The sequence below is a fragment of the Sceloporus occidentalis genome, unplaced genomic scaffold, assembly GCF_023333645.1.
Source record: "Sceloporus occidentalis isolate IW3139 unplaced genomic scaffold, rSceOcc1.0.p SCAF_9, whole genome shotgun sequence".
NCBI classification, from domain to species: Eukaryota; Metazoa; Chordata; class Lepidosauria; order Squamata; family Phrynosomatidae; genus Sceloporus; species Sceloporus occidentalis.
Window position 1 is genome coordinate 45020414 of NW_028316989.1, and position 26232 is coordinate 45046645.

Sequence of the window (26232 nt, forward strand, 5' to 3'; positions counted from 1 at the left end):
CTCTAGAAGTCATAGTGGGCATTTTCACCATGTTTGGAGGCCCTTTGCTCCCCCCTCCCAGGTCAAGCACATTTTTTGCAATTCTGTCCCCCCCTCAAAAATTATTTCCTCCCCAAATGCCCTCCAGGAGATGGGCAGCATTTCCACCACATTTTTGGGCCCACCTGTGGCCAATTTAGACCCAAGAGAGACCCAAGAAGCCACCCCAATTGCATCTTGTAGAGGGGTGGGATATAAATTATTATTATTATTATTATTATTATTATTATTATTATTATTAGAAACAGAAAATAACTTCTGCTTACTTTCTACTGTTAAAGATGGACTCTCCCGGCTTAAAATAGCCAACGACCCCAAAACATAATGAAAATCCCCCCTTGAGAGCATTTGGAGGCAGGAAAGGGCGAGGTGGGAAGAGGCAGCCCTTCAAGATCTAGGGAGGCTAATGTAGCCTCCTGTTCTTCCAGTTACCCATCCTGGTCTTTTTTGCTTTTATGCCGAATTTAATTCCAACACATCTGTGGAGTGTAAACACCAAATGGAGAACAGTGGAAAACTGAAGCCTTGTGATTCTTCTTCCTTTATCTTTTCATTCATGAGCACACATCTTTTAAAATAAGTAACTGTTTTGCACAGGGATCCTTGCATTTTACTTAGCTTGTCTGAATTTACCCCAATAACATGTTTAAAATGAAAAAGGTGACACAGAGGCAGTTTCAGGACTTAAAAAAGGAACGGTGGTCCAATTTTAAGCATCTGTAGCTGCATTGATTATTTTTAGCCAAAGGAACTTAACACATTTTCCAAGACCCACTAACAAGGCCACAGCAGTGTAGTTGCCAGGAAGGAAAGCTAACACATAGGTGAAGGTGAGAGCGAGAAATGCATTTCCTAAAAGTATATATATAATTCATTCCACCGTACAACCAAATTTCAGTATTGACGAAAAGAATTTAAAGTAGGTTTTGCACCATCTCCTGAACAAGGATATCTATGGCAAAAGAAGGGTGCGTCTAATATCTGCCACAATAGCAGAGGAAACAATACAGAGTTAAGACAAATGTTTGAAAAGGGATTAATATTATTTCTTTAGATGATCGCAACTTAGCTGATAGGAAATAATTTCTCTTGCATCTCTCATGCCATTTAACCTGCTCAAAATTCAAATACTTACAAGTATGTCCTTCGTTTTACTAAGCATGGATCTTTACAGGGGAAAAGAACGCATTAACAACAACAAAACCAACCGATTTTAGGCACTGACGGCATCAGAAAATAGAGCTGGGTTGTGGAAATCAAGGAAACTCCATTCTAAATATGAGAGAGTCCGAAGTACACAGTAAAAGCCAGTATTTTTACTTTAGTGAATGCAAGATACAAATATTTTACAACAACCTCTAGCATTTTCTTAACCATTTGATAAAAAGTTCACTAGAATATTTATTGTATATTGAAGAAAAAACACCACATTCAGGGAAAAAGAGATTAACTTAACTTTTTTTTTTCCTTTAAAGATTCGTTCAAAGATGGCAACAAAGTCCAGCTTGTGCCGCCAGGCGGCTTTAACCGCAAACAGCTTCATCTGTGAACTGTTGACTACAAACATTTACCAAGTACATATATTTTTTTATTATTTTAAAAAAAGCTTTTCTTTTTTAAATATAGCAAAGCAGTGTTTTCTTGCACAGCAAAGTGAGGGAAACTTCTAATATATATTTTAAGTCTTTCACATTCTAAATTTCAAACTTCTTCCCATGTTTGATCTGGCAGGAGTCATTTATGTTCCTTATTTACTATGTATTTCTTGTGCGCACATTACACTCGCCAAAGCATTAGTGTCCTTTAGAGCTAAAACGTTTCCTACATGCCTTCTTTTATTAAAAAAAGGAATATTGGCTATTAGAGCATGCCAAATCAAAGTCAGTGTTGCCATGTCTACCACACACAACACTCCATTCTAACAACTTGGATTTGTGCAAGATGTAAATCTGCAGCACTTTTGGCCTAAACGCCACTAATCTTTGTTTTCAGGGCTGTCGTTTTTAAAGGCAACCCCCCCCAAACAAATCCCAACCTGAGCGAGACACATTATATGCCCCCCTCACAAAGCCAGTAGCACCTCAGGATCTATCAGCCCCCTGAATATGAAAAGGCAACATGCTTGATATGCCTACCTTTTCACAAGCAGAGAGCTTGGCATTAAGGACTCTTTCAAGCAATGAAAGCCCAACCCAAGGTACCACATGTTTCCTTACATTTCGGGTCGGTATCAATGTGTTGCTAAAATCCTGGGCCTTAGGGCTGTCAATGCCAAAGCTGAGGACCTTGCCAATGGCCAGTATTTCACTGCACCATTAAAGAGAACCCCCTTCCCCAATCCCCCCCCAAAAAACCCCACCTTTCTAGGCATAGCAGAAACCCCCCTTCATGTTTCAAAAGTGTTTATCTAAGCATGACAGCTCAAGGTACAAGCCCAGAGCTATTTCATGTATGTGGAACTAGCTGAATGGTTCTTTGGATTATTGCCTGTGCCTCCGCAACCCACCCACCCAGTCTCTGCTACCACTGCTAGCCGCTTCAGTGCAAAACCAAATCATTTTGGTACATAGGTATAGCATAATGGCAGTATAGAAACACTGACTCACTCACATGCCAACTGAAGGATGCTGCTAGTTTAATCCCGCATACTGTCGCAACTAACCTTACCTAAAGGATCAAGGTGTGAGATATCCAAAATGTTTACAGTTACATTATTAGTGTTTAATTTATTTCCTTTTTAAAGTCAGTATTTTTATTTTCACGATGAGAAATTCTCCCGACACGGAGATGAGGGCCTGATCCCTAGGACAAGGAGATGGGACAAAAGTTAACAGTCTGATTCTGAAAGCATGTTTCTTTTTTTAAAACAAAACAAAAACAAAAACACATTTGGTTGGCTGGATTCAAGTACAAAGCCCAAGCCTTTTTAAAAAATTCTTCTCTTTAAGAAAAAATGTATAGTGATGTAACTCCTTACAAACCTGCATAGGAATAAAGACTATTGAGATACAGTCAGCAAAGCCATCTCATTAAGGCACACAAGAAATCAGACAGTAAATGTGAAATGTAGAACTCCCATTCAAATGTACAGCAAAGTTCATGTAGGTGCATAAATAGTGATTGGCAACATACCCTTTGAAAGCATCAGAAGGATCTATGAAGCGGTGTTTGGGATAGGCGAGTGAGCTGACCGAACATGGACACATTTTCTCATCAACCCAATCAAGAAATGTGGCTGTACCCCGTGTCTATGGGGTCTTTGCAATGCTGAGGAATTATGAAGGGAATACACACACACACACACACACACACACACACAATTTTCTAAAAAATGAAAATACTGTAGATCCAGCCAGAAAACAGTCTTCTAGCAGCATGTACAGTTTGTACATCGATGAGGGAGAGGGTAGATGAAAGAATCTTATAGAGGGAAAAGCTTACCCTTTATCTTTGACAGAATACCACCTTCCCATGAGACCATACATGATGTGGTTTACATTTTACAGACATTAAAGACAGCTCTGGAGGAATGTCAGGACTGCAGTAGTAGAGAAAGAGGTGTGGATCTATATAGTGCAATCCCAATAACTATAAACCCTCTCCACAGATGCTGTTTGCCTTAAATGCCTTATTTACTAGCAGTACAAAGACATTTCACATCTGCTTTGGCCTTGAAAATGTAAAATCTATACATTAAGCCCTGGATCTTACTGGGAGTCCCAACTAGAGAAGAACTACAGAATCAATGAGATTTACATAGCAGTTGACTCAATATCTGGTTCAATGGGTATTTTAGTTGAGTGCTGAAAGTATTCAGGTCTTAAGATGCCTGTTATGAAATCTATTTTGGATATGCAGACAAGCCACGGATGCGCCTTGGCTGGCTCACATCTCCTTGTAGTAAACATTTATCCAATGACTAATAATTCATGCAGCCCTGTGAAGCAGATTTTAACCTGAGGCAGAAGCAACACGTTCAAAAGTAATAAGCTACACACTTGGGCATTTTTAAAAAGATGCCAGAAGACTTTTTTGTCCTAAACCCAAACACCATTTCAAAACCCTTCTCTGCTCCTCTGTGTATGTTTCCGTTGCTTCAGCAATGATGAGGGACAAAAACATCCACCCACCCAGATCAAAAGAGGCAGCTTTATATAATGCCTTAGAAACATGTTACGACACCTTTTCCTATTTATGCAGAACGAACTTTGATGCTGGATTTCCGTGGAGGGAATCGCAGAGGGGGGCTATCACTTTGCTATCTATATACATATATTTATATATGTATATATACACATATATGTATATATATATATTTATAAAATGTATAATGAAGTTTTACCATACGGCACCAAAAAAAAAGAGAGATAGAGAGTACAATTTTTAACAACACACATTCACCACCAGTGAGGGGGGACGGCCCCGTTTTAAAACACCCTCTGAAAAAATCTGGATAATATTAATTAAAATCCAAAAGGAAGTACAGTATATTGAACAAAATAGTAAATATTAAACAGTGAATACTCTACTTAATAAGGACCTCGCCTTTTTCTTTTTTCTTCAAGTCGGCGTCAATCCACAAAAATATACTTTTTTAAATCTGGTGAACGTACAATACATACGTACTTACACCAAAAGGTGATAATATATTTAAGATGCTATATACACAACGTTTGGCTCAAATTTTAATTTACATATAGAATAATAAGTATTCATGGCTTATTTTTCCCCAAGGTTCTGCCTGCAAGGTTTTGTTTTTCCTTCCTTTCTCCCCTAAAACCAAAAAGCGACAGACAGTAAAAAACAAACAAACGACCAAGTTAGACTTATTCTCTACCAAAAAAAGCTACACCGTACAGCTTTGGCTTGTATAAATAATTCATAGCAGAATGTGTTCAAAAGTACTGTATATAATTTTTCCATATAGTCTTCAAAGAAGGGTATTTTTTTCTTTTAATAAAAAATATACACGAGCTAAAACTGTTTTTCTATATTTTAAAAAAGGTCGGAGGAACGTAAGAAAGAGCTTTTAAAACATATTCCAATTATAACTTAATATATTAAAATTTTCATTATGGACTATCTTCTAGGCTAATATCTTCTGAATATTTCATGCACTTTTATTTATGTCTCTCTCCCTCTCTCACACACACACACACACACGGTTTTAAAAATTGTATTTGAACCACTATTTTTTGCACGTGCAAAAACAGGTGTGTGTGTGTGTGGGTATGTTTTTAAAATAACGCCAGCCCTTCTCCATGCACCCTTTGCAAGAGAGACCCATGCTAGATTGGGTAATATAGAGGTCATTCTATGTACAGTATTGCTTTCTTTTCCTACTGCTCTGCTGCTACAAAGCATAATTATAACTACAGGGTACCACACAGTTGTTGGAAAACACACATGGGAACACTACTACAGGAAAGTCCTCACGGTTCTGCCATCTAATTTGGTAAATTACGTAACGGGTACATTTCTTTTGCAAAACATTATTCAAGGAACAAAGTCTAGATTAAGTGCCACCAGACTAGACCACTGCCTATAAGGGTTCTTCTATCTTTTAAACCATGGGGCATCTGCAGCTATACAAGGAGTTGGTATTAAGTGCCTGCTGATTTTTCTTTTTTTGTGTCTTTGCTACACACACTCACACATATATATGTATACAAAGATATATATGCATGTATGTATATACATATAAATATTTATTTCATGTCCTTATTTATAAATTTAGATATGTCAGGACTGTCCATTGGTATAACTCAAAAATAGAAACAAAAGTAGGGACTGGGAGCTTAGGTCACCCAGGTGTCCATTCTCATCCGCTTTACTGTCGGGCTTTCTCTGTCTTCTGAATTCGGGGGTCTCCCCAGAGCGACTGGCGAATGGAAGTCATTCCTTGGGTCCTCCCGATCGCTGCCGTCATACGAACTGCTGGAACTACTGAGACTGTCAACAGGAGAGCGCCCCATTTCTTGCCGTGACTGCTGCTGAGACTGTTGTTGTTGCGGTGCCTGTTGTTGTTGTTGTTGTTGTTGTTGCTGCTGCTGCTGCTGCTGCTGTTGTTGTTGTGAGAACGTGGACGGAGTCACTCTTTCTCGAGGAGGTGAAATCGGTTCTGACTTGATGTTAATATTTTGGTTGGTATTAATGGATAAATTGGAACCCTGAGATAACTGGCCTCCAGCCCTAATAAAGAATGAAAGTTGGATTTGGGGAAGGAGAGAAAGAAAATATTATTTACGATGCTTACCAAGTAAGACTACAAAAAAGGCATAACCTTTTTACGAAGGAGATTACCATCTTAAATTTAATAAGGCAAATAGAAAGAGAGGGAACATGGACCTAGAAAAGCAAAATCACTCGATCAACCCTGAGCTGAAAGTAAGCTAGAAGCACATATGGATGCCAAGATACAAAGCTGGAATTGTACAGAACGAAAAGCCACGTTGTGCTGCTTTGAGTTCTGTGTTGTTTCAAAAGGTATTTCCTGAAAACAAAACACATTTTGTTAGCCAGCCATAAAGCACGACTAAAAGGTGTGGTTTGCTATTTGCTTACAAACTCTGACTTTCTTACACCACAGTTTGTCATTCTTCCCAAACACAGAATCATGGCTATCTGACTTGTTTCCCCAGCTGCCTACTGTGAAATAGTAGGTGACAAAAGGGTCACGAGACTCAAGGCAGAAATGGGGGAAAGCCAAAAATGGTTTTGTTGGTTATTTGTGGGTCCCATTCATGGCAACATCTAACATAGACCATGATTTGGTGTGAAATATCATTGTGTCCAATGACTATGCACAATGAATGTTCCTGCTACACCAAGACCTGGGATACCATGGTACACCCCAACACACTACATTAAACCAATAGTTGGGAGTTGCTATTATTGTGTTCCCAGTAACCGCCAAGACCAAGTTAATGTGACCATGTTATAATTTGAGAAGAGATATAAGAAATACATAGGAAAGGTGCTAAAACACACACCTAACTGGAAATGAAATAGTGGGTGTTTTGCTGTTATTATGCAACCATGCATTCAACTACTAGAAGCATGTCAAACACAAGGTATTTGGCACTTTTCTTTCCCCAGCCTGCATTTTGGCACTCTTATAAAGGAAAAAAAAAATTCCAAACAAGGAGGGATTAAAAAGCAATGAGTTTCCAGAGTGCTGTTTGCTGCTGCTCCTTTAAAGCAACTGGAGTGGTTTGAGTCATCACTTTTGTGTTCCAAAGCAGAACTGCATCCAGAAACTTTAAGCAAAGTGTTGTGTTGCACTGCATTGGTAACCCTGTCTTTAAATTCATGCCCGTTTCATTTATTTATTCAAATAAGGAGAAGATTACAACATTGCTATTTGCATGCAGGAAGGGACAGTGAATGGTCAAGTAAGTGCACAGGGATTTCCCTACAAAATTCCTTCCAACGCCCCTTAGCTGCAAGTCATAAATCAAAATCTTCACCGAGGAAGAGGAACATATTTCCAATCTGCTGAAAACTAAAAAGTAAAAACACTGTCCCTGGCCAAATAGGGCCAAGCCTGGACATTATTTGGGACTAAACAGGAGATGTGCACAACTGGACATAATGCAGAAACTGACAACTTTTCCTGGGGTGGGGGGAGATATTCTACTCACACAAGAGAGCTGAGGGCTGCCTGCCCCAAGTGATGCTGTTGCCAGGCAGATACTTGTCCCAATGAGAGCATTCCTGGGGAGTTAAATCCCTGCAGGGCTGACAGGTCTGCACTAGTCAAGGAATAATCTGAAAGAGGAAGCAAGTGAGGAGGAAACCTCTTTTCATCACAAAGTTTAAGCTTTTCACTTTCACCAACTCAATATCAAATAGAATGTTTTAGGTCAGATACTTGAATTCACATAAAAACTCTCAAGGTGTTTAGTGATATATTTTCTGTCTTTGATCCTGCTTGAAATACTGCAATCTCGCATTGCTAGGGCTACCTAAAGACTGAAGGTTGTGTTACATATCATTAAATACCACTTATGTTTAGTACTTACTCAAGAGTCAACTAGGCCAGGACCAAACAGAACCCCTGTTTCTAATGCTGGTATTTCATTTATGTTGCTGGAGCCCATTAGAGCACCCAAGATTGGAAAGACCCTTCTCTCTAAACAAGGAAGAAGTCCTCTCTGTCCCATGGCCTTCTCAGGCTCATTCGGTGGGAACAAGGGAGAGGGCCTGCTTGATGGCTGCTCCCACATTTTGGATCTCCTTCTCTAGAGAGGCCACGATGGCCCTGCATTTTTAAACACCTCTTACACTTGTATTAGTGGCTTTGTAGTTTTAAATTTAAGAAAATGAAGAAAAATGTGTCCTGTGAGACAGCCACAGTTGTCTGTAGCTAGGGACACTAAATCATAACATGTGGAGTCAGATACTTCTTGAAACAAGGATCTGAATGCCATTTAAAGAAGTATGGACATCTAATAAATAATATCAAAGTTTGTCAGCTGTATTTTAACATTGGTTTTCAGGCACCAAGTTGTATTTTCCCTTCTAGTAGTCATAATCTCAAAGTGCCTGATTATGCAACTGCTAGGAGGTCATCCCTACAAATTTGCTGTGCCAGCAAGTAGGTACTTAGAGTAAGACATACAGCACAATGTCACAGAAGTCCAATACAACATTGCCAGAGAGGCTAGCGTTTGGGGAGCAAAAACTGAACTGACTGGATTCCAGTGTCTACACCACAAACATGAGGCATTAGACTTACATATAAATGTACACATGTCATTTGATTTTTTAGACCGCTCCAAAATATTTTGGGGTTTTGAGATATATATATATATATATATATATATATATAACACAATTGTTTGTTTTTATAAAGTTTAACTTTTGCAATGTAGCTATGGTAGTTTGTTGCAAAAGATGTTGCAAATTTGGATCGAGATCTTTAGAAATGCAATCACATTCTCATCAGTGAGTAATGAAATTATCTAGCAAATTTCATATTTTAAAAAGCAAAGTGAGTCTCCTTGTAGGCTCAAACAGCTGCTCAACGTATTATGAAGAACAAGTTGGCACACTGTGGAGTGTATCACTTTAGACTGCAGGTGAGGGTGGGCCATTTTCCCAGCTGCACAATGCTCTTTCCACATCTGGTGCCTACATTTTTTATGGCTTGTTGCCAGGAAAGCATAATATTTTCCCAGGGTTCTGAACAATTAGTCTTTATTAAAGTTTCTATTGACTCATGTTTTTGCTCATGTGTTGTACTGTTTTATTTGTTTTGTACCATATTTACTCTTTTGGGTAAGGAGCTCTGGTGGCGCAGTGGTTAAATGCTGGTATTAAAGCCATAACATTGTGAGTTCGATCCCAAGCTCCAAGGTTGACTCAGCCTTCCATGCTTTCATAGGTCAGTAAAATGAGTTTGTTGAGGGCAACTGGCTTACAGATTGTAAACCGATTAGAGAGTGCTGAGTTCATTACTAAGCGGAATAGAAATGTAAATGCTATTGCTATCTAGCCCCAGGAAAAAGCCGAATTTAGATGGTTAAAAGTGAGAATTCCTATATGTTTGCAAGCATTAAAAAAACCTCCCAGGGCACATCAAATTAACACCTCAGAGATAGGGCTGAACTAAAGATTTAGAATCCTCTCAACATCTTTCCTAAAGAAATGGGTCTAAAGAGAAAGCCAACCACTGAAAAACTTACCAGTGTTGTAGGCGGTGGGCATGGCAGAATAAACCAGTCCCTGTGGGGGCAAGCTTGGAGTTGTCACAGACACAACTGGTGTTGCAAGAGGTTGTGTAGACTGAGAACTGCTTAACCGTTGTGTGTTCTGTAAATAGTTAACAGAAGAACAGATGTACTAAATAAAACATTATTTTTAAAAGGGCACAGTTAAGTCAAGCACACACTGGACTAGATAACACTTCCGCCTTGCCTATGGATTTTGTACAGCATTTATTAGGAGCAGATACAGTCCAGGGAAGAAAATTTTTAAGTTGTTCTCATCCATGAACAGAGTAATAGAGTCAGTTCAGGGCAGGTATGCAATGACTGGCCTTGGACCAGTCATACTCATTGCCATCTGATCATTCTTCATGGAGTTGCTGGCAGCATGAAAGCTCTTAAGTAGTATTATTCAGAGTACTTAACTTTGTGCCTTATATGCAGCAGCATTAATATAATTGCATTTTAAAAAGTGAAACTCTTTCAAGTTATCCTCCTTGCTAAGAGCATGTCTTCAACCAAACATCGTTTAAAGAAACCTTCTACAGATGACCCAAGACTAATTCAGGTCAGTATATTAAAGCTTAAGGGTTTGGGGTTTTTGTTGTTGTTGTTTTTGTCTATTTGCTTGTTTTGCTAAGATGCTGCTGCAGATACTGCTGGATAAAATGCCACTGTCTTAACTGTTTCAAAACTGTTTAAAAAACTAGGTTTGGTACCAGCTCAGCCCAGTAGCTAAGTCAGAGGGCTCCCTGGGGAAGAAGAATTCAAGAGACACTGGACCAATCTGCACAACCTTGTGAAGTGGGAGTAGACATAAAGAGAACAGGAAAAAATGTTACCTCTATCATCAAAATCTGTGATAGGGGTGTTGCCCCAACCCCCTGATATTATTTCCCCAATCTTGATTTCTTCCTCTTATCCCCTTCACTAATAGGGGAGGGGGGAAATGACTAAAAACAAGTAATGCCATGGAGAGATCATAACTCCAACCCCAGTGCAGAAAGAAAAGATGTACCATGAGGGCAGCATACTTAAATCTTTGCCTAGAGCCACAATACAGAGAGAACCAGCCCTAGCTAGCTTCAGTTCCAGTGATAAACACATGACCTAGTTGTTTGAAGGAGGCCTTTTAATTGTTTTTAGCCGGCTGCGTATTTCTCTCTGAGTCGGAGTCACACCACCAGAGGGCAATCGCCTCCCATAGTTTTAGACTACAAATCCATCTTTGTCTAGGAAAACTTGAAAGCCACTTCACACTAGACTTTTGACATATTGAAAGAGACACCATACATGCCCTTTCTCCCACACCATGTGATGTGGAGACACGTATTTCACCATGGGCGCATTGCACATTTTTTAAAAATGGAAAAGCAAGATAAAAAAATCATTCAATGACCCACCCATATACAGGTTTATTCACATATTGTGGGGTCTACTGCACATACAATCTAATGCGTATGCATAAAGTAGCCAAAGAAATGCATATTGCAAGGTTACCTACCTAACTACAGGATATCCTCCACAAAGTAAACAATAGGAATATGGCTCAATGACTATGTAACGGTGCCCCTCCTTTCTTTGGTTCCCCTTGGGAAATGGAGCTCAGGTGCAAATTATAGGAGTTTTGATAATCACTGGCACTTCATATAGAAGCAATAAGCAACAGGTTGTTGATAACCGGACAACATCTTGTACTAGACATTATGTTTTCACTTTAACACACACCACGGTAGCCAACAGGGTGCATTCACCAAAACAAATAAAGAAACACAAGACAAAACACAGCAATCCCATGCTTTCATGCAAAGAGCCCCGTATCAGCAACCGGTCTGGGTTTAAATTGTTGCAAAACAATAAAAGGGCTTTGCAATCAGGTCTCCCCAAGTTTTTCATCATGCTCTTTCTGAAATGACAGCACTAGTGCCAATAAAAAAAGAAGGGGGGAAAACTGTCGTAATTTGGGTAGCATCACAAAGAAGAAAAAAGTGATCTTTAGATTTATAAGAAAGCAAATGCCATGAAATTTTTGGTGAAAGGCCTTTTTGAAAGGCCAGCATGTTTTTTCAAGCAAGGGGGAGAGAGAGAGAAAAAAACCATCTTGCAGATGAATGCTTCTTTGAGTAAACAGGGAAGACCCTTGTGGTTTGCTTCTCTTGTAGAGCATGAAATTAACTTCATCTCTAGAAGGATGACTTCATCCAGAATGATGTAATCTCAAAGAAGAAAAGCAGCAGCACAGGATCTGTGTTACAATTTGAGGAACTCTATGAGCAAAGTCCCTATCTAAATAAACAAGTGACACAATATAAGGTTTTGTTTACAGAATTTTCAAAGGTTCTTCATTGGCGGGAGCAGTTGCTGTTAGAGGTTCCATCCCAATGTTCCCTTTTCAACAGCACATTCAAAAAAATAACTCTCTGGGTAAGGTTTATTAATTTCCATGTTTGCTCAACATGGTTATGATAAACTAAGCAATGGTTCTTTCTGCACAAAGGGAACATTGGTCTTAAGTTACACCATACACAGTTAACACGAAAGCTCTCCAGATGTTGATGTCTCATACCAAGTAGGAACCCAGACTCACCAACTCCAATTCATCCTCCTCCGACTGTACTCAGCAAACAAGAGGAATAATACAGTTACTAAGAATAGGACAGTATTCAAGAATGAAAGAGTCATGCTGATACTTGTAAGAGTTAGCTATATTTAGCCTTGCTAGTATTTTGAATTTACAATGTGATTCAGTAAGCGGTCTTGCATCATGTGCAACAGAGTAGATAGCCAGCTTGAAAAAAAGAATTTATACACAACTGGCCCAAACTTTCAATGAGCAAAGGTGGTGTCCTGTGCTCTCAAGGAATGCCAGTTTGTTGTGGTTACTGTAAATATTTTAAATCAAAGAGCACTGCTAGTTCTGTTAAACTGTTCTGGCAGCCCACAACTCAGCCTCTGCAGAATGATGAGTTAAACCAAGCTGAAGGTTTACTGAGGTTCAAGTCTGAACTCTTATCAGCGAGTCTTGTGATAGTTTGAGGAAATGAGAAATTGTGTAGCTGAGATAAGATACAATTCTGACTTGCATCAGAGTGCATACATCTCATGCCTAGTCATGTAATGTGATGCCTGGTACTAGCACTGGCAAAGAGATGAAGTGGCACTTGAGCTCCCTTCCAACTCTATGATTCTATGCCCAAGAATTAAGCACCCAGAGTTAAGAAGGAAAGTTCTGTTTCAGGCCCTACATTTTGAGAACGAAAGCAGGCTGAATACCTGTAACTGATTCTCTGAATCTATGAACACACACATAAAAGTCATCTATGCCTGTTTAATGCACATTAGGAAACTTGGTATAAACGATTTTGCTGAAGAACCTTTTGCCTTTTTCCTCAGTTCTGTATCTGCTGCAGTGGGAAAACACTGCTTAGATCAAGAAGGTTCAAAATGTGCAGTGTGCAGGCAATCAGTTTGTGAGAACGTAAGACGTTCTCGGTGAGAAAAGTATGTTTACATGAATAAAGCAGAGCAAGCATTGGGCCTGGCTGCCACAGAGAAATGTCCATTCTAGAGAACAGACGATTGTGAGCTGTTCCCCCATGATATTACTGAAAATGACCCTTATCAGTGGAAGACCCATGAGGAATGTGCTCATACACATAGCCAAATGATGAATAATACAGAAGAAAACTGCAGGAACACCTAGTGCAGAAATATTTTGATGTGTTCCTAGAGGAACGAGGAGCCACAGTGTAGAGGTTTCTGAGTATTGGACTAGAACTCCTGAGACCAGAGCTGGAATTCCCTATTCAGCCATAGAAATCCACTGGGTGACCTTGGGCAAGTCACACTTTCTCAGCCTAAAAAGAAAGCTTCCTCTAAATAAATCTCCCCCCCCCCCAAAAAAAAAAACCCAATGACAGATTTGCCAGAATTTGGAGTCAACTTGAAGGTGCATAATAAGAACAACAAGAGCAAAGGAACGATGCAAGATGTTTAGGATTGTTTCAAAAAACAAAAAAGAGTCTAGTACAGTATTTGTAAAACCTACGTGAATGTAACCCTGTCCACTCTATAAACATCTGAATTCAGTTTGGGATAACATCTTTGGCCATACAGATGTGCACGATTTACCAAGAGTAGCCCTTTTTAAGAACACTGGGCATAAAGAAAGCAGCCAAGAAGTTGAACTTACCAATGGAGGCATCATGCCTTTGCTAGATGGTGGGATGACTACTCGCAGATCTGGCTTTCGATTGTTCATTCCAAGGTTTCCCCCTCCAGGGGGAGGGGGGGATTTTGTAGGCATCACTTTGCTTAGACCATTTCCACTACCAGTGCTGCTAAGCAGGCCTGGCGAAGCACGGGAGTTCACAAAGCCATTTCCTAAAGCAGGTGAAGAGGAAAAGGGCAAAGAAAAAGAAAGAAACTTCCTTTAAGAGAGAAAAAATAATATTCTTACATTGCATTAGTGGACATATACACATTGGACATATTTTAATGCAGAATTGTTAGAAATCTGCAAAAGGATGCAGTCCCAATGGTTTGGAGGAAGGTAATGTAGGAACTTGCCCACTCTGTTTCAGAGTCAATGCTCAACTTACAGTCAGGAGTGTCTCAATGCAAAACAGGCTTGGCCAACAGCCTTTTTGACTGCATGTCCTCAAGCACTTTGCAGGATCATCAACAATTAACAGTTCTAGATCAGAGACACTACTTTAGGAAAGGTTCCATGTAGCTAGAAAATGTTAGGAATACTAATGTACAAGGGCGCAGAAGTGGGGGCAAGTCCCTATATTGTACAAATCAGAACAGGAGGGTAGAAATGAGAACCTTTTCATGGAGGGGATCAATATGCAGAAATGACACCACTTCAGAGTGTGATATAGCAGCTGAATTGCCAATGAAGTGCAACTGTCAAAGAGATGTTCTGAAGCCATCTGTTCTCTAACAGAATTTGCCGTTTCCTTAGCACTCTTCTCTGACACACAGTCCTTTACATTAACACATAGCAAAGGAGGAATTAGATGCTGACGACAGTGGGAACACCAGGTATGATTTTTGCTTACATTATCTCTTAACACCTTCATTGGCATAGATCACTTAAATCCTCGAGGAAAATCTTGAAAGCTAAATATTTGCTCTCCTACTGGAAAATGCTGTGCACCCAATCCAGCAGTACAGTTACCCTGAAATCTCATGGATCTTCAAGTTAACTGCACATAAATGGAAAATGGACCACAACCAAAGAATGCTCACACTTGGTTAGTTCAACACTGTCTACAAACAGGATGACAACATTGAGAGAAAATGTTTAATGCACTCTTTAAGTCATTACAAGACATGTTAACTCATCCTTCCACATTCGCTGGGGTTAGGGGCACAGGACCCCTGTGAATATGGGAAAGTCGCAAATAACAAAATCACTATGTTTTTACCCATGAGAACACCTCTCTAGGTCCTCCAGTGCAACTCTGTGGTCAACATCTGCCAGACATTGACCAAAGAATTGAGCTGAAGGAGCTACAAATGCCTAGTAGAGTGTTCTCTCTAGAAATCTCTACCTCTTTGAGTGCAACTTTTGGTTAAAGTTGACCACAGAGTTGCGCTGGAGGATCTAGATATTCCTAGAGAGAACATATTAATAAAATTCATGAATAATCAAATCCGCAAAAGTCAAAGCCGCAAATGTGGAGGGAAGAGTGCAAGTTCACTCATTTCCTAGTGAAATTGCTGATTAGAAAACACAAAAATTTATACAAAGAGAGGCAATATAACACTAGGATTTCAGTCAATATTATCATTGTTCTCCATTAGCATTCATTTAAAGATGAACATAATTCTTGATACTTGTTATACCTTGTACACTAGGGATAGATAGGAAAATTGTAATTATTCATCCCCACGTCTGGAAAAAAATGCTTCCCAACAGTCAGGAAAATTATCAGGAAGAATAACAAACTAGTGGTAATTTTGTGCAGTTTCCACCACCCCATCTTACTCAGCTTCCCCTCTTAGTATCTTCCCTTCCAGGTTTTCTTCTCAGTCCTGCCCCTGTCTCCTGAGCAAAGACTCTCCATAATTTCTTTTCCAAAAAGAAAAACACTACATGGTTTTAGGCACTGAATAATGATGGTTCTTCCAGTTTCAAACTGTGTTTTTACATCTGCGAAAAAGGTTCCACCTCTTTGTGCATTTTTTTAAAAGCAATATACAAATGTTCTCTGGAAACACGCATTTAAAATGTCTGAACAATTGCACTTTAGCTGTAGCTTAGCAACAGCATTTCACAAACTGTAAATATTCCTGAATGTGGAAGAACACACAGTAATTGTAACCAGGCTGAAAAAGATGGGAATCTGGTCAAGCATTTGTTTCTGGCCACAGGGGGAAAAAGCAGCATGTGGAATCCAAGCCCAAACTGAAGAGTCATAGCAGGCTGGTTGGCACACACAGTCACCCAATAGGCAGTATTTACATAACACATCCAATTGATTTTTAAGGAGTTGATGTTAAGCATTTAACCAACCCCATCTGTGCTCTGCATAATAAAATCATTTAATGGAGGCAACTTAGGAAGGGAAGGGGGGGGGGGGGGCTGGCTAAACCACTTTTGCATTCTTTAATTGTGGCATGAACCCAGGAAATCTGAATGTTGACTATATGGTACTGCCATTGACCTACAACCCTTCTCCATATGGAATGTTTTCCAGTTTTTCTAGAAGAGATGCCAGATTGGCATACATGTAAGTCTTTTGAGGATATACAATACAGTGGGACCTCCACACTTGCTGGGGTTAGGGGCACAGGCTCCCCATGAAAATGGAATAACCGCAAATAACAAACACTACAGGTTTGGGTTTTTTTTTTTAAATGTTGGGCTATGTGGCCGTGTTCTGGAAGAGTTTATTCAAGATGTTTCGCCAGAATGTGTGGCTGGCATCTTTCATACCAGCATTTTATGAAGCTGCCAGCCACAGATGCTGACAAAACGTCAGGAATAAACTCTCCCAAAACACAGCCACATAGCCCAAAAACCCGCAAAAAACTATGTACGCCTTCAACTTCACAATCTTTTTACCCGGAGAGAACACCTCTCTAGGAATCTCTAGGTCCTCCAGGGCAACTCTTTGGTCAACATCTGCCAGTCGCTGGCCACAGAACTGCGCTGGAGGACCTGCAAGAGAGAATAACCAATGAAAAGAAAGAGAAGAAAACAACAAAAAGGGAGAACAAATGACCTCTTCCACAAAGTCTGAGAAATCCAAAGGAAATTTAAATGAAGAGTAAGGATTATGAATGTTTATCAGGGAAACATAGTATATGATCGAGACCAAATATATATATATATATATATATATATGATCAAAGCAATATACTGAAGAACTACGCAAAAGAAATCAAAGATTAACAGATTACTTCAAAGAACAGACTTTTGACAAAGAACATACAATTTGAGAAAGCGAAGTGGAATTTGCTCCCAAAGTGTTTGGAGAAATAAATCACTAGGAACAGATGGCATGGCAATAGAGCTGTTTTGAGCTACAGAGACAGACTCTATCCAAATTCAAACAAAAATCTGCCAACAAATATGAAAAACAAAACAATGGCCCACAGACTCTAAACACTCAGTATTCATTTTAATCCTCAAAAAACGGGGACATAAGGACACCAGTAACTCCTGGATGATTGTACTAGACTCCAATGCATGCAAAGTGACGCTGACAATTGTACTACAAAGAGTTTTACCATATCTGGGACAAGAAATACCCATGTCCAAACTGGGTTCAGAAAAGGAAGAGGCACAAAAGCTCATACCACAATGGATAATTTCAGAAGAAAAGCAACCTGTGGTTTACAGATTACAGAGAAGTCTTTGATTGTATACTGTATATAATGGAAAAGTATGGCTCACTCTAAAAGAAATGAAAAGGGGTAGAGAAACTGGAAGTCCTCATGTATAGACAAAAGGCCACTCACTGTTAGGGCAGAATACACAGAAACTGAATGATTTTCAGTTGGCAAGGAGGTCTGATAAAGATGCATTTTATCACTGTGTCTGTTAAATTTATGTGCTGAATATATCATATAGAAAGTGGGATTAGATTTGGAGGAAAGAGGGAGAAGATATCAAGGAGTTAAGATATGCAGATAACATATTATTAGCAGAAAACAACGAAGATTTGAAATGACTACTGATTTAAAAAACTACAAAAGCAGAGTAATAGGACAGTATTAAGAAAACAAAAATAATGACAACAGAAGATTTACATACTTTTAAAGTGGATGACAAAGACATTGGGTTAATGATTTCTTATACTTTGGCTCCGTCACTAATCAAAATGGAAACCAGTCAAGAATGAGAAGAAAACTGAGACTGGCCTCAGCCCTCACTAGCAGCCAAAATGACTAAAACTGAGGCTGTTGTACTTCAGACGTATAATGAAATGGCATGATTCAATGGAAAAGAAAATAATGATCGGTATGAAGGGCAGTAAGAAAAAGGGAAGATTGCATTACAGGTGGATTGATTCATTCGAGGAAGCCACATACCTGATTTTGCAAGACCTGAGCAGGATGGTTGATGACCAGGGCTCTTAGAGATTTCTTCCTAAGTCAAAGCTTGCACAACCATGTACAATGCTCAATTAGTGAGCTCCCTTAAGCATTCAAAGAAACGGCGATATACATGATAAGAAGTGGCATTCACAGCTAAATAGCTGACAAGTTAAAGGGGTGGAGGAAGATCAGGGCTGCAAAACATGACCATTCAAAGGATCTGAAGGAAGGGTAGGTAACAGCTGATCACATGATTTCCGCCAAACATAGTCTGCCCATACTGCCCCTAACAGTGCTAATGAACATAAGTGAAAGACACAACCACACATTTCCTCAGTGTGAATGGAGAACTACCATGACAATGGGAAGGCTTGCAACTTCACAATAAAACACTATCTTTTTAACAGAGAACATCTGCAGCCATTTACACCTCACCTAGAAGTTTGTGACATCTACTTAAGAAAGACAGCCTTACACTTCATGAGGCGAAATACATCATGTTTACTTTTGCTATTCAACACTTCTGAGACCAGGTCTAATACAACACAGAAGTCAAGATGATCGATATTACAACTTGCTCTTATTAAGCTACCAACAAGGTTAATTGTGCATTAGGGTTTTCTTGCAACACCACTGTCTGCTGCTTTGATGGAGTCCATTAGATAGATACCTGCCTGCAAGGAATGAAGCCATAGTAAACAACTACTTGAGCTTGTATATTATTCAGAAGACTTTTAGTGCAAGAGTCTAAAAGGCCATGCTCTAAGCATATTTACCTGAAGCAATCCCCCTTTAATTGCCATGGAGGTTTCTTCAAAGCAAATGTGTTCATGAATATTTATTCAGAAGGTCTGTTTATCTTAATGGGAATTACATCAGCGGAGGGCATTAGTCCTTTCTTCTCCTGGAAGCCGATTCTTACTACTCTTTTCCAAGCATGCAGGCAGCTCATGTGTTAAAGCAGTTCTGCTTTCGCTTCCACACCCAATACAGTCATTTCCTGAAGCCTTCTTACAAGGGACTGTCAGTCTTTCAGAGAACATTTCATAGCCTTTAATGGCACTATCAGACATAAAGCCCTCCCCAACTGATTTTTCTGTGCATTGCTTCGCTCAGACAGCCAGAATGATCTGAAGCACTCTGCCTGCCAGAAAGCAAGGCCATTTTCTAGATAAGGCATCAAAATAGCAAGGAGGTTGTGGACAAAGCAAAACTGTATACTCAGCCTAAGAGGTGCTAGCATACATGCATTCATTCTTTTCTTCCCTTTCTCTTTCTTTCCTTTCTCTCTCTCTCTCTGTCTGACACACAAACACACACACCAACCAAATATACAGCACCACTCTTCTGCTAAATAATGGTGTGAGACTACAGTATGTTCTCCAGGATGACAAATTCCCCCAACTTGAGCAGCCCTCTGGATTTGGAAAAACATAGAAACAACTTTAGGTGATGCAGTCTCGGTAAACTTGTGCATATCAAATTATAAACCCAAGCAAAAGGGCACTTAAAAGCACAAGGGTTTTTCAGCAGAAGGTCAGGAGCCAGAGGCAGATAATGATTACAACATGATGTAATTGTCAGGCAGCTTTCCCAAATTAAGCCTGGCTAACCCTTTCCATGCCAGCTCCTTCTTCCCAGCACAATGTGTTTGCAGATGCATGTACTATACAGACATGTGTGCGCGTGCACAATAACTGGAAGCAGTGACGTGTACTTTTTTTCAACGTGTCAGGAAAGAAGCAGAATTGGCCACATCTGCAAAAGCAATCAAGGATCAGAATTAATGTGTCTTGCACCAGGATCAAGATAATGTTTTCATCCCTTGCCAAAAAGAGCTTTTCAGCAGCACTTTAACACAAACAGGCGCTCTACTGAGTCAATCACATGAAAATTTTCCTTTCTGAAAAAGAAAATTAGTTGATCAAGTAAAATGAAAGAGCAATTATTCCAAATAATGAGATTAGACGATAGGGGGAAAGGGGCTGCCTTCTGGGGTAATATAAAGACAAAACTAAAAGCAGCAAGCGTTTCAACTATTTACTCAGCTTACCCCAATATTTATTTAGTACCTCAATATCTATTTATATTTTAAAAACCTGTTTCATCTTTCATCCAACGGATTCCACAACAGGGCAATACAAGTATTAAGACGATGTGTAAAATTTAATAAATTGCTCTTGCAAATGCATGACTAGAATAAATTCAGGTAGGCTTAATATTTATCTCGCTTAGTGAGGCCTGCTAGCTAATACTCCTTCAGGACAGTGTCCTCTGTGAATTTTCACACCTTGTGAGTCCTTTCCAGTCTGCTTCCTAAGTTTCCTGTGCATTACCTTTATTTTACTGGAGCACCAATATTATTTACATAGCAGCCTTGTGAAATGCTGAGCTAGTTCCTTGTCAAATGAGGACACATTTGCCTTTCAAATGTGGCAGCTGTCTATCTATTTCCCAACCCATTGCATCCTACCCTGCTTTCTCCATTTATTTTAGCTTCCCCATGACATCTGGTGGTAACAGAGCAAGCATCCTTGGAGAAAGCTTTCACTGGTTGCCAATTTGTTTCTAGTTCCAATTTGAAGTGGTTCAAAATCTTTAAATAGCATAGGTTTGGGTTATTTAAGGAAATTTCTCCTCCCACATAAACCCACATAGCAATTCAGAACCCCCTAAAGCCATACTTCAAATTCCACCCCTTTCAGATGCCAGATTGCTTTCCATGGAGGAGGCAGGGACTTTTCAGTTGCAGTCCCAATTCTTTGGGATGACCACAAGAGAAGCCCTGTTTCCCAAGACTCCACAGAAAGCAAAGGCAACCATTTTCCCTTCTAAGGAGTTTTTACAGGTGGATGAGCTTTGTTGCTGTTTGCTTTAGCAATGGTTATGTTTGTGATTTCAGGCTGTTGTTGTTACAGAAGCCTTTGATGCTTATGGAAAGGAAATTCTAATACATTTTTCTGTCTTAGCTACAGGTCTAAGTATATTCTTTATCCTAAGAATTACTGTTTCCTCTGGAGTAACATTTCAGCATGTGAAAAGAGAATACTATTTACAGGTGAGCTCAGATCTCTGACCCAATGGAATGCCCTTTAAGTGTTATTGTAATGGTTTTTAAACCACTATTATTCATGTTAATCACGCAACACTACTGTTTCTTTTTAGAGTCTAATGCGGACAGACAGATTTACTCAGGTGGTTTTTACCATTCAACTATAATCTCTGGATTCTAGCTGAACAAAAAGCGAATGTTGGATTTGTATGACTAGCCTTAGTGTGTGTGTGTGTGTACACCTTCAAGGCGCCTATTGGTTTATAGTGACCCCATGAATTTCATAGGGTTTTCTTAGGCAAGGAACACTCAAAGATGCTGTTGCCAGTTCTTTCCTCTGAAATATAACCTGCTAGTATTTGTTGGCAGTCTCCCATCCAAATACTAACCACAGCTGACCCTCCTTAGCTTCCAAGATCGGAGGGGCTCTTTAGGGCATTCAGACCCTCAACTATGGGCGCGTGGGTGAAAAAGACAGAAAATATGGGATTGCAAGTGAAGAATAAAGCATTGCTTATTGGTTTCGTAAAGAAAGAACGTGTTCATATTGTTACAAATGCCTGTGGTTTGTTAGCAGATCATATTCCAATTTAAGTATGTCCTTCTTCAGAATGCATTTGCTGGACTGCAATTTAAACTTTTAGGATGACAGAAGTTAATTCCCACCTGTCACAATGTGTCAGTTAAGAAACTGGCAAATCGCAGCATCATGGCAGAATAATGTGCCTTAACAAATGAGTAACAAAGCGTAATCTGAATGCCTTTGAAATTACTGTTGGGACTCCTTCCACAGCGTCCAAACTCCCAGAATTACAATTACATATATATGTGGGGAGCTCTCAAATGCAACAGAGTTGCACTTCTGATGAATTTAAAGGACCACTTGAATTATTGCTCCAGTATGGAAAGAAAAGTTTATCTTACTAAAATATACTTCAGCAAGCCAAAGCGAAGCATTCCCACCATGCAACCCTAGTCTCAACCCACACTCCCTCTGCCAGGATGCCAGTCCTAGTTAGTCTAAACTACAGTACAATTCCACATTACATCAAAATAAGAACTATAGCTTAATGTCAGTTTGCCAAGCAGAATCTTTATTCCCTTGTAATTCGGCACACGGTAGAGAGTTTTATCCCATTTTAGATTTCTCCTTGATATGTATGGACGTCACGATCTTATTATGTCTATATGAATATTTGGTCATTATCGTATTCTATCTTTGTACTGGCTGTATGCCATAATAAATTTTGCTATTTTTGCTAGAAACAACAGTTTAAATTAACTACCATATATACTCAACTATAAGTTGATCTCACTTATAAGTTGAGGGCAAGTTTTAGGGCAAAAATTATGTATTTTGATATGACCCTTGGATAAGTTGTGGGCAAACCTTGGGGGCATGCAACAAAGGATCTAAATCAGGGGTAGGCAACTTTTTTGAGCCGGGGGCCGGGTTGCTGTCCCTCAGACAACTGGGGGGCCGAAGCCAAAAAATAAAGAATTAAATATTTTTTTAAAAAATTTAAATAAATAAATAAACCGGGACAAATGTAGGACAAAATTTTCAAATGGTGAACACTTTTTTTTAAAAAAGTAGAGGACACGCGAAAAAATTTGCTGATTTTTTTAAAAAAATGTTAATATAAATGCATGTTTCTGAGGCTTCTATAGACAATTGCCCCCCTTGCCCCTGCGCGCGAGAGGCCAAAGGCCCCGGCGGCAATCAGTGGCAGGACCGGGCTGGGGCCGGTCCCAAGGCCTTGCCGGGCCGCATCCGGCCCGCGGGCTGCAGGTTGCCTACCCCTGATCTAAATGATGAAGCAAAGGAAAATGATGCCAAAGAACTTGCAAAATTGATCCATAGATCAGTTGACCCAGGTTTTGGGGAGTCAATCTTGACTAAAAATTTCTAGACTTATACATGTATAACCTATATAGTAGGTTATATGAAGTGGGGAAGGGAAAAATAACTGGGACTAACATTTGCTCCTAGCTTACTAAACCATGGTTTCACCTATATTTGAAAGAGGACACTATCTTCTATAAAGATTACACTACACTAAAGACTCTGAAAACTGCTGCAGCCAGCATGGTGTAGTGGTTTGAGTGTTGGACTATGACTATGGGGACCAGGGTTCGAATCCCAGCTCTGCCGTATTAACCCCCTGGGTGACCTTGGGCAAGTCACAATCTCTCAGCCTCAGAGGATCACAGTGGAAAAATTCCTCTGAGGAAACTTGCCAAGAAGACCCCATGATAGATTTGTGTTAGGGTCACCATAAATCAGAAACGACTCTTAAGGCACACAACAACAATAACAACAACAACATTACAGAACTGCTGCCTGAGTTTGTGCTAATTTCCATTTGAATAATACCGACTAACACTTGAGGGTCATAAGACTAGTAAGAAATATACAACAATTCTAGAGGCCTGCATGAGCAATGAGCATTATCATTATTATAAGTGCTCTAATTCATAAATCCTGCATAATAAATATCTGACCTGAAACCTCATTTGTAGATCCAGACAGATGTAGAGCCATGTAACTATAGAGCTATATCAATATAATGGACCCACTGCATTAACGGCTTGCTGGTCAATCAACGCTTGCTCTCTCTCAATGATTTAATGAGTCTACTTTAGTGGGACAGACAGTGTGACATAGTGGTTTGAGTGGCAGAGTAGGGTACTGGGAGATCAGGGTTCAAATCCCCATTCGGTCATGAAAACCTACTCAGTGACCTTGGACAGGTTACACAATATCAGCCTCAGAGGAAGGCAATGGCAAACCCCCTCTGAAGAAATCACGCCAATAAAAACCCATGATACGGTCCCCTGAAGGTCGTCATAACACAGAAACAATTTGAAAGCGCACAACATCAAGTTCATTTATATTATGTTGTCTAACTTAAATTTCCAGAGAAACCAAGCAGTACAAAATACCAGAGCAAATGTTAAAGCAAAACGGGTTCAATTTCTCTTAATTTGTGTGCCAAATGCCACTTCAAGCTGACATACCCTCAAAATCCATACCTTCAGGTCTTATGCTTACAATCACAGCTTATTTTCCCTTTAACTGGGAGGAAGGAACAGTCTTTCATAGGAAAAATGCTATGCCCTCCCTTCCAGGCTAACTGATCCTTCACCACTAAATGATGTTGGGAGTGGGCAAGTAATACTGGCAGCAGGTGTTCCTGCTATCTTCCGGTAATTTGAGAACTGGAACACAGATGCCTCTGCACTGACTGAACCAAGTAGCACAACTCCTCAGCTTGTCAACAAGTGCAAGAGGGGGGGAAAATCTGATGCTCAAACTAGCATGCATCCATGGGTTCTGTTTCCCTCCTTTTTGTTACTATTCTGTTCAAAACATTGTACAGAAGGTTATACATATTGCAAACTGAAAAAACAAGAAGCTGTAATACCACTATTATACAAAAAGCACAGTCAAGAAAATATAACCATAAGATCTGCTACCCTTACATATGTTTATTTCTTTTACGAGTGTACTTAGGCATATTCATTCCAAAACCTTCTAGATCAACCCTATTTTCCACATATTTATACAAGCTGGCCCTTCATATTTGTGGCTTTGAATTTTCGGATTTGATTATTTGTGGTTTTGGTTAATATGTTCTCTCTAGGAATCTCTAAGTCCCCCAGCATAATTCTGCCAGAAGTTGTCCATAGAGTTGTGCTGGAGAACCTAGATGTTCCTACAGAAAACACTTCTCTAGGCATTTGTAGGCCCTCCAGTATGATTCTATGGTCACTTTCTGGCAGATGGTGACCACAGAGTGGTACTGGAGGACTGGGAGATTCCTAGAGGTATTCTCTTAGGTAAAAATAGCGGGGGGGAGGGGGTTTATTGGCAGTTTTTTCACATTCACGGGGGTCTTTCACCCCTAACCCTGCGAATGTGGAGGGACCACTGTATCTACGTCTGTTCAGGCACACCCAAAATGACATCTCCAAAAATGTAACCAACATAAGCAAATGCTAGAACTAAGGGACAGCAAGCAACCAAACATTGAACCACTTGGAAGAGTTACGTTTTAGAAGAAACCATCTGAAGCTGTCCTGTTTAGTTTAGCGTTCTTCATAGGACTCTAATCACAATGTTTGTTGCAATAAATATCTGACATTTCTTGAGACATAAAACTTTGCAACTTACCCACTGGACTGGAACCAGCTCCATTTGGCACTGAGAGATCTGTTGTGGCCAACATACCACCTAATAGGGAAAAGAGAGAAAAACATTTGTTTCATTCTATTTGATACAGTACATAATGAAATGATTTGAAGTGTCAAAGTCTGTTGAAATGTATTTACAGAAAAAAATTTCTCACTTGCACTGCCTGTGCTTGGTGGTCTCTGAGGACCGCCAGGCGATACATTTCGATGCAATGAGGCTTGAGGAGGGGTCAGCATGGTTGTGTCTGTCAAGGTAGAACTTGCTGCCAGTGCTGGAGATACAAGGGAGCTCCCAGGATTACTGTAGGTTAAAGAATTGGGGCTGGACACAGGAACAGTGACCGACATTGAGAAGTTCTGCGGAGGCAACCCAGGCTGAAAAGAGTGGGGGGAAATCATGTGAGCTAGGTTCGGAGATTACATTTTTAAATACATCTAATAAAAAGTTTCTGCATTATTTTAAAAAGCCTAAACATTCATCACAAACGGTTTAAATGCACAGTACTGATACTTGTTACATACAGCTACATTGGAACACCACACTGCATTCTCAAAACTGATTAGAAACCATTAAGAGCTATGCTCAGTTACTCCAAATTCATCACATGGAGATGTGTTTTATGAAATAACGCAAAGAGAAAATGGATTATATGACGGGTATTTACCCATTAGACTCGG

General features: G+C 39.7%; 1 protein-coding gene across 8 annotated transcripts in view; it reads right to left on the reverse strand.

Moving 5' to 3' along the window:
- Positions 1–1326: 1326 nt before the first annotated feature.
- MEF2A (myocyte enhancer factor 2A) overlaps positions 1327–26232 on the reverse strand; it is a 70232-nt gene continuing 45326 nt past the window's right edge. For 3 of the 8 annotated variants that reach the window (XM_089539169.1, XM_089539170.1, XM_089539171.1), the window contains exons 5-11: positions 25710–25929; positions 25535–25594; positions 13942–14132; positions 12316–12360; positions 9729–9855; positions 7683–7809; positions 1327–6231 (exon numbers count right to left, since the gene is read on the reverse strand). In XM_089539169.1, coding sequence (XP_089395295.1) covers positions 5838–6231; positions 7683–7809; positions 9729–9855; positions 12316–12360; positions 13942–14132; positions 25535–25594; positions 25710–25929 — 1164 coding nt within the window. In that variant the 3' untranslated portion in view covers positions 1327–5837. The remainder of the gene's footprint in view (positions 6232–7682; positions 7810–9728; positions 9856–12315; positions 12361–13941; positions 14133–25534; positions 25595–25709; positions 25930–26232) is intronic. The other 5 variants (XM_089539174.1, XM_089539177.1, XM_089539175.1 and 2 more) reach the window with 2 other exon arrangements.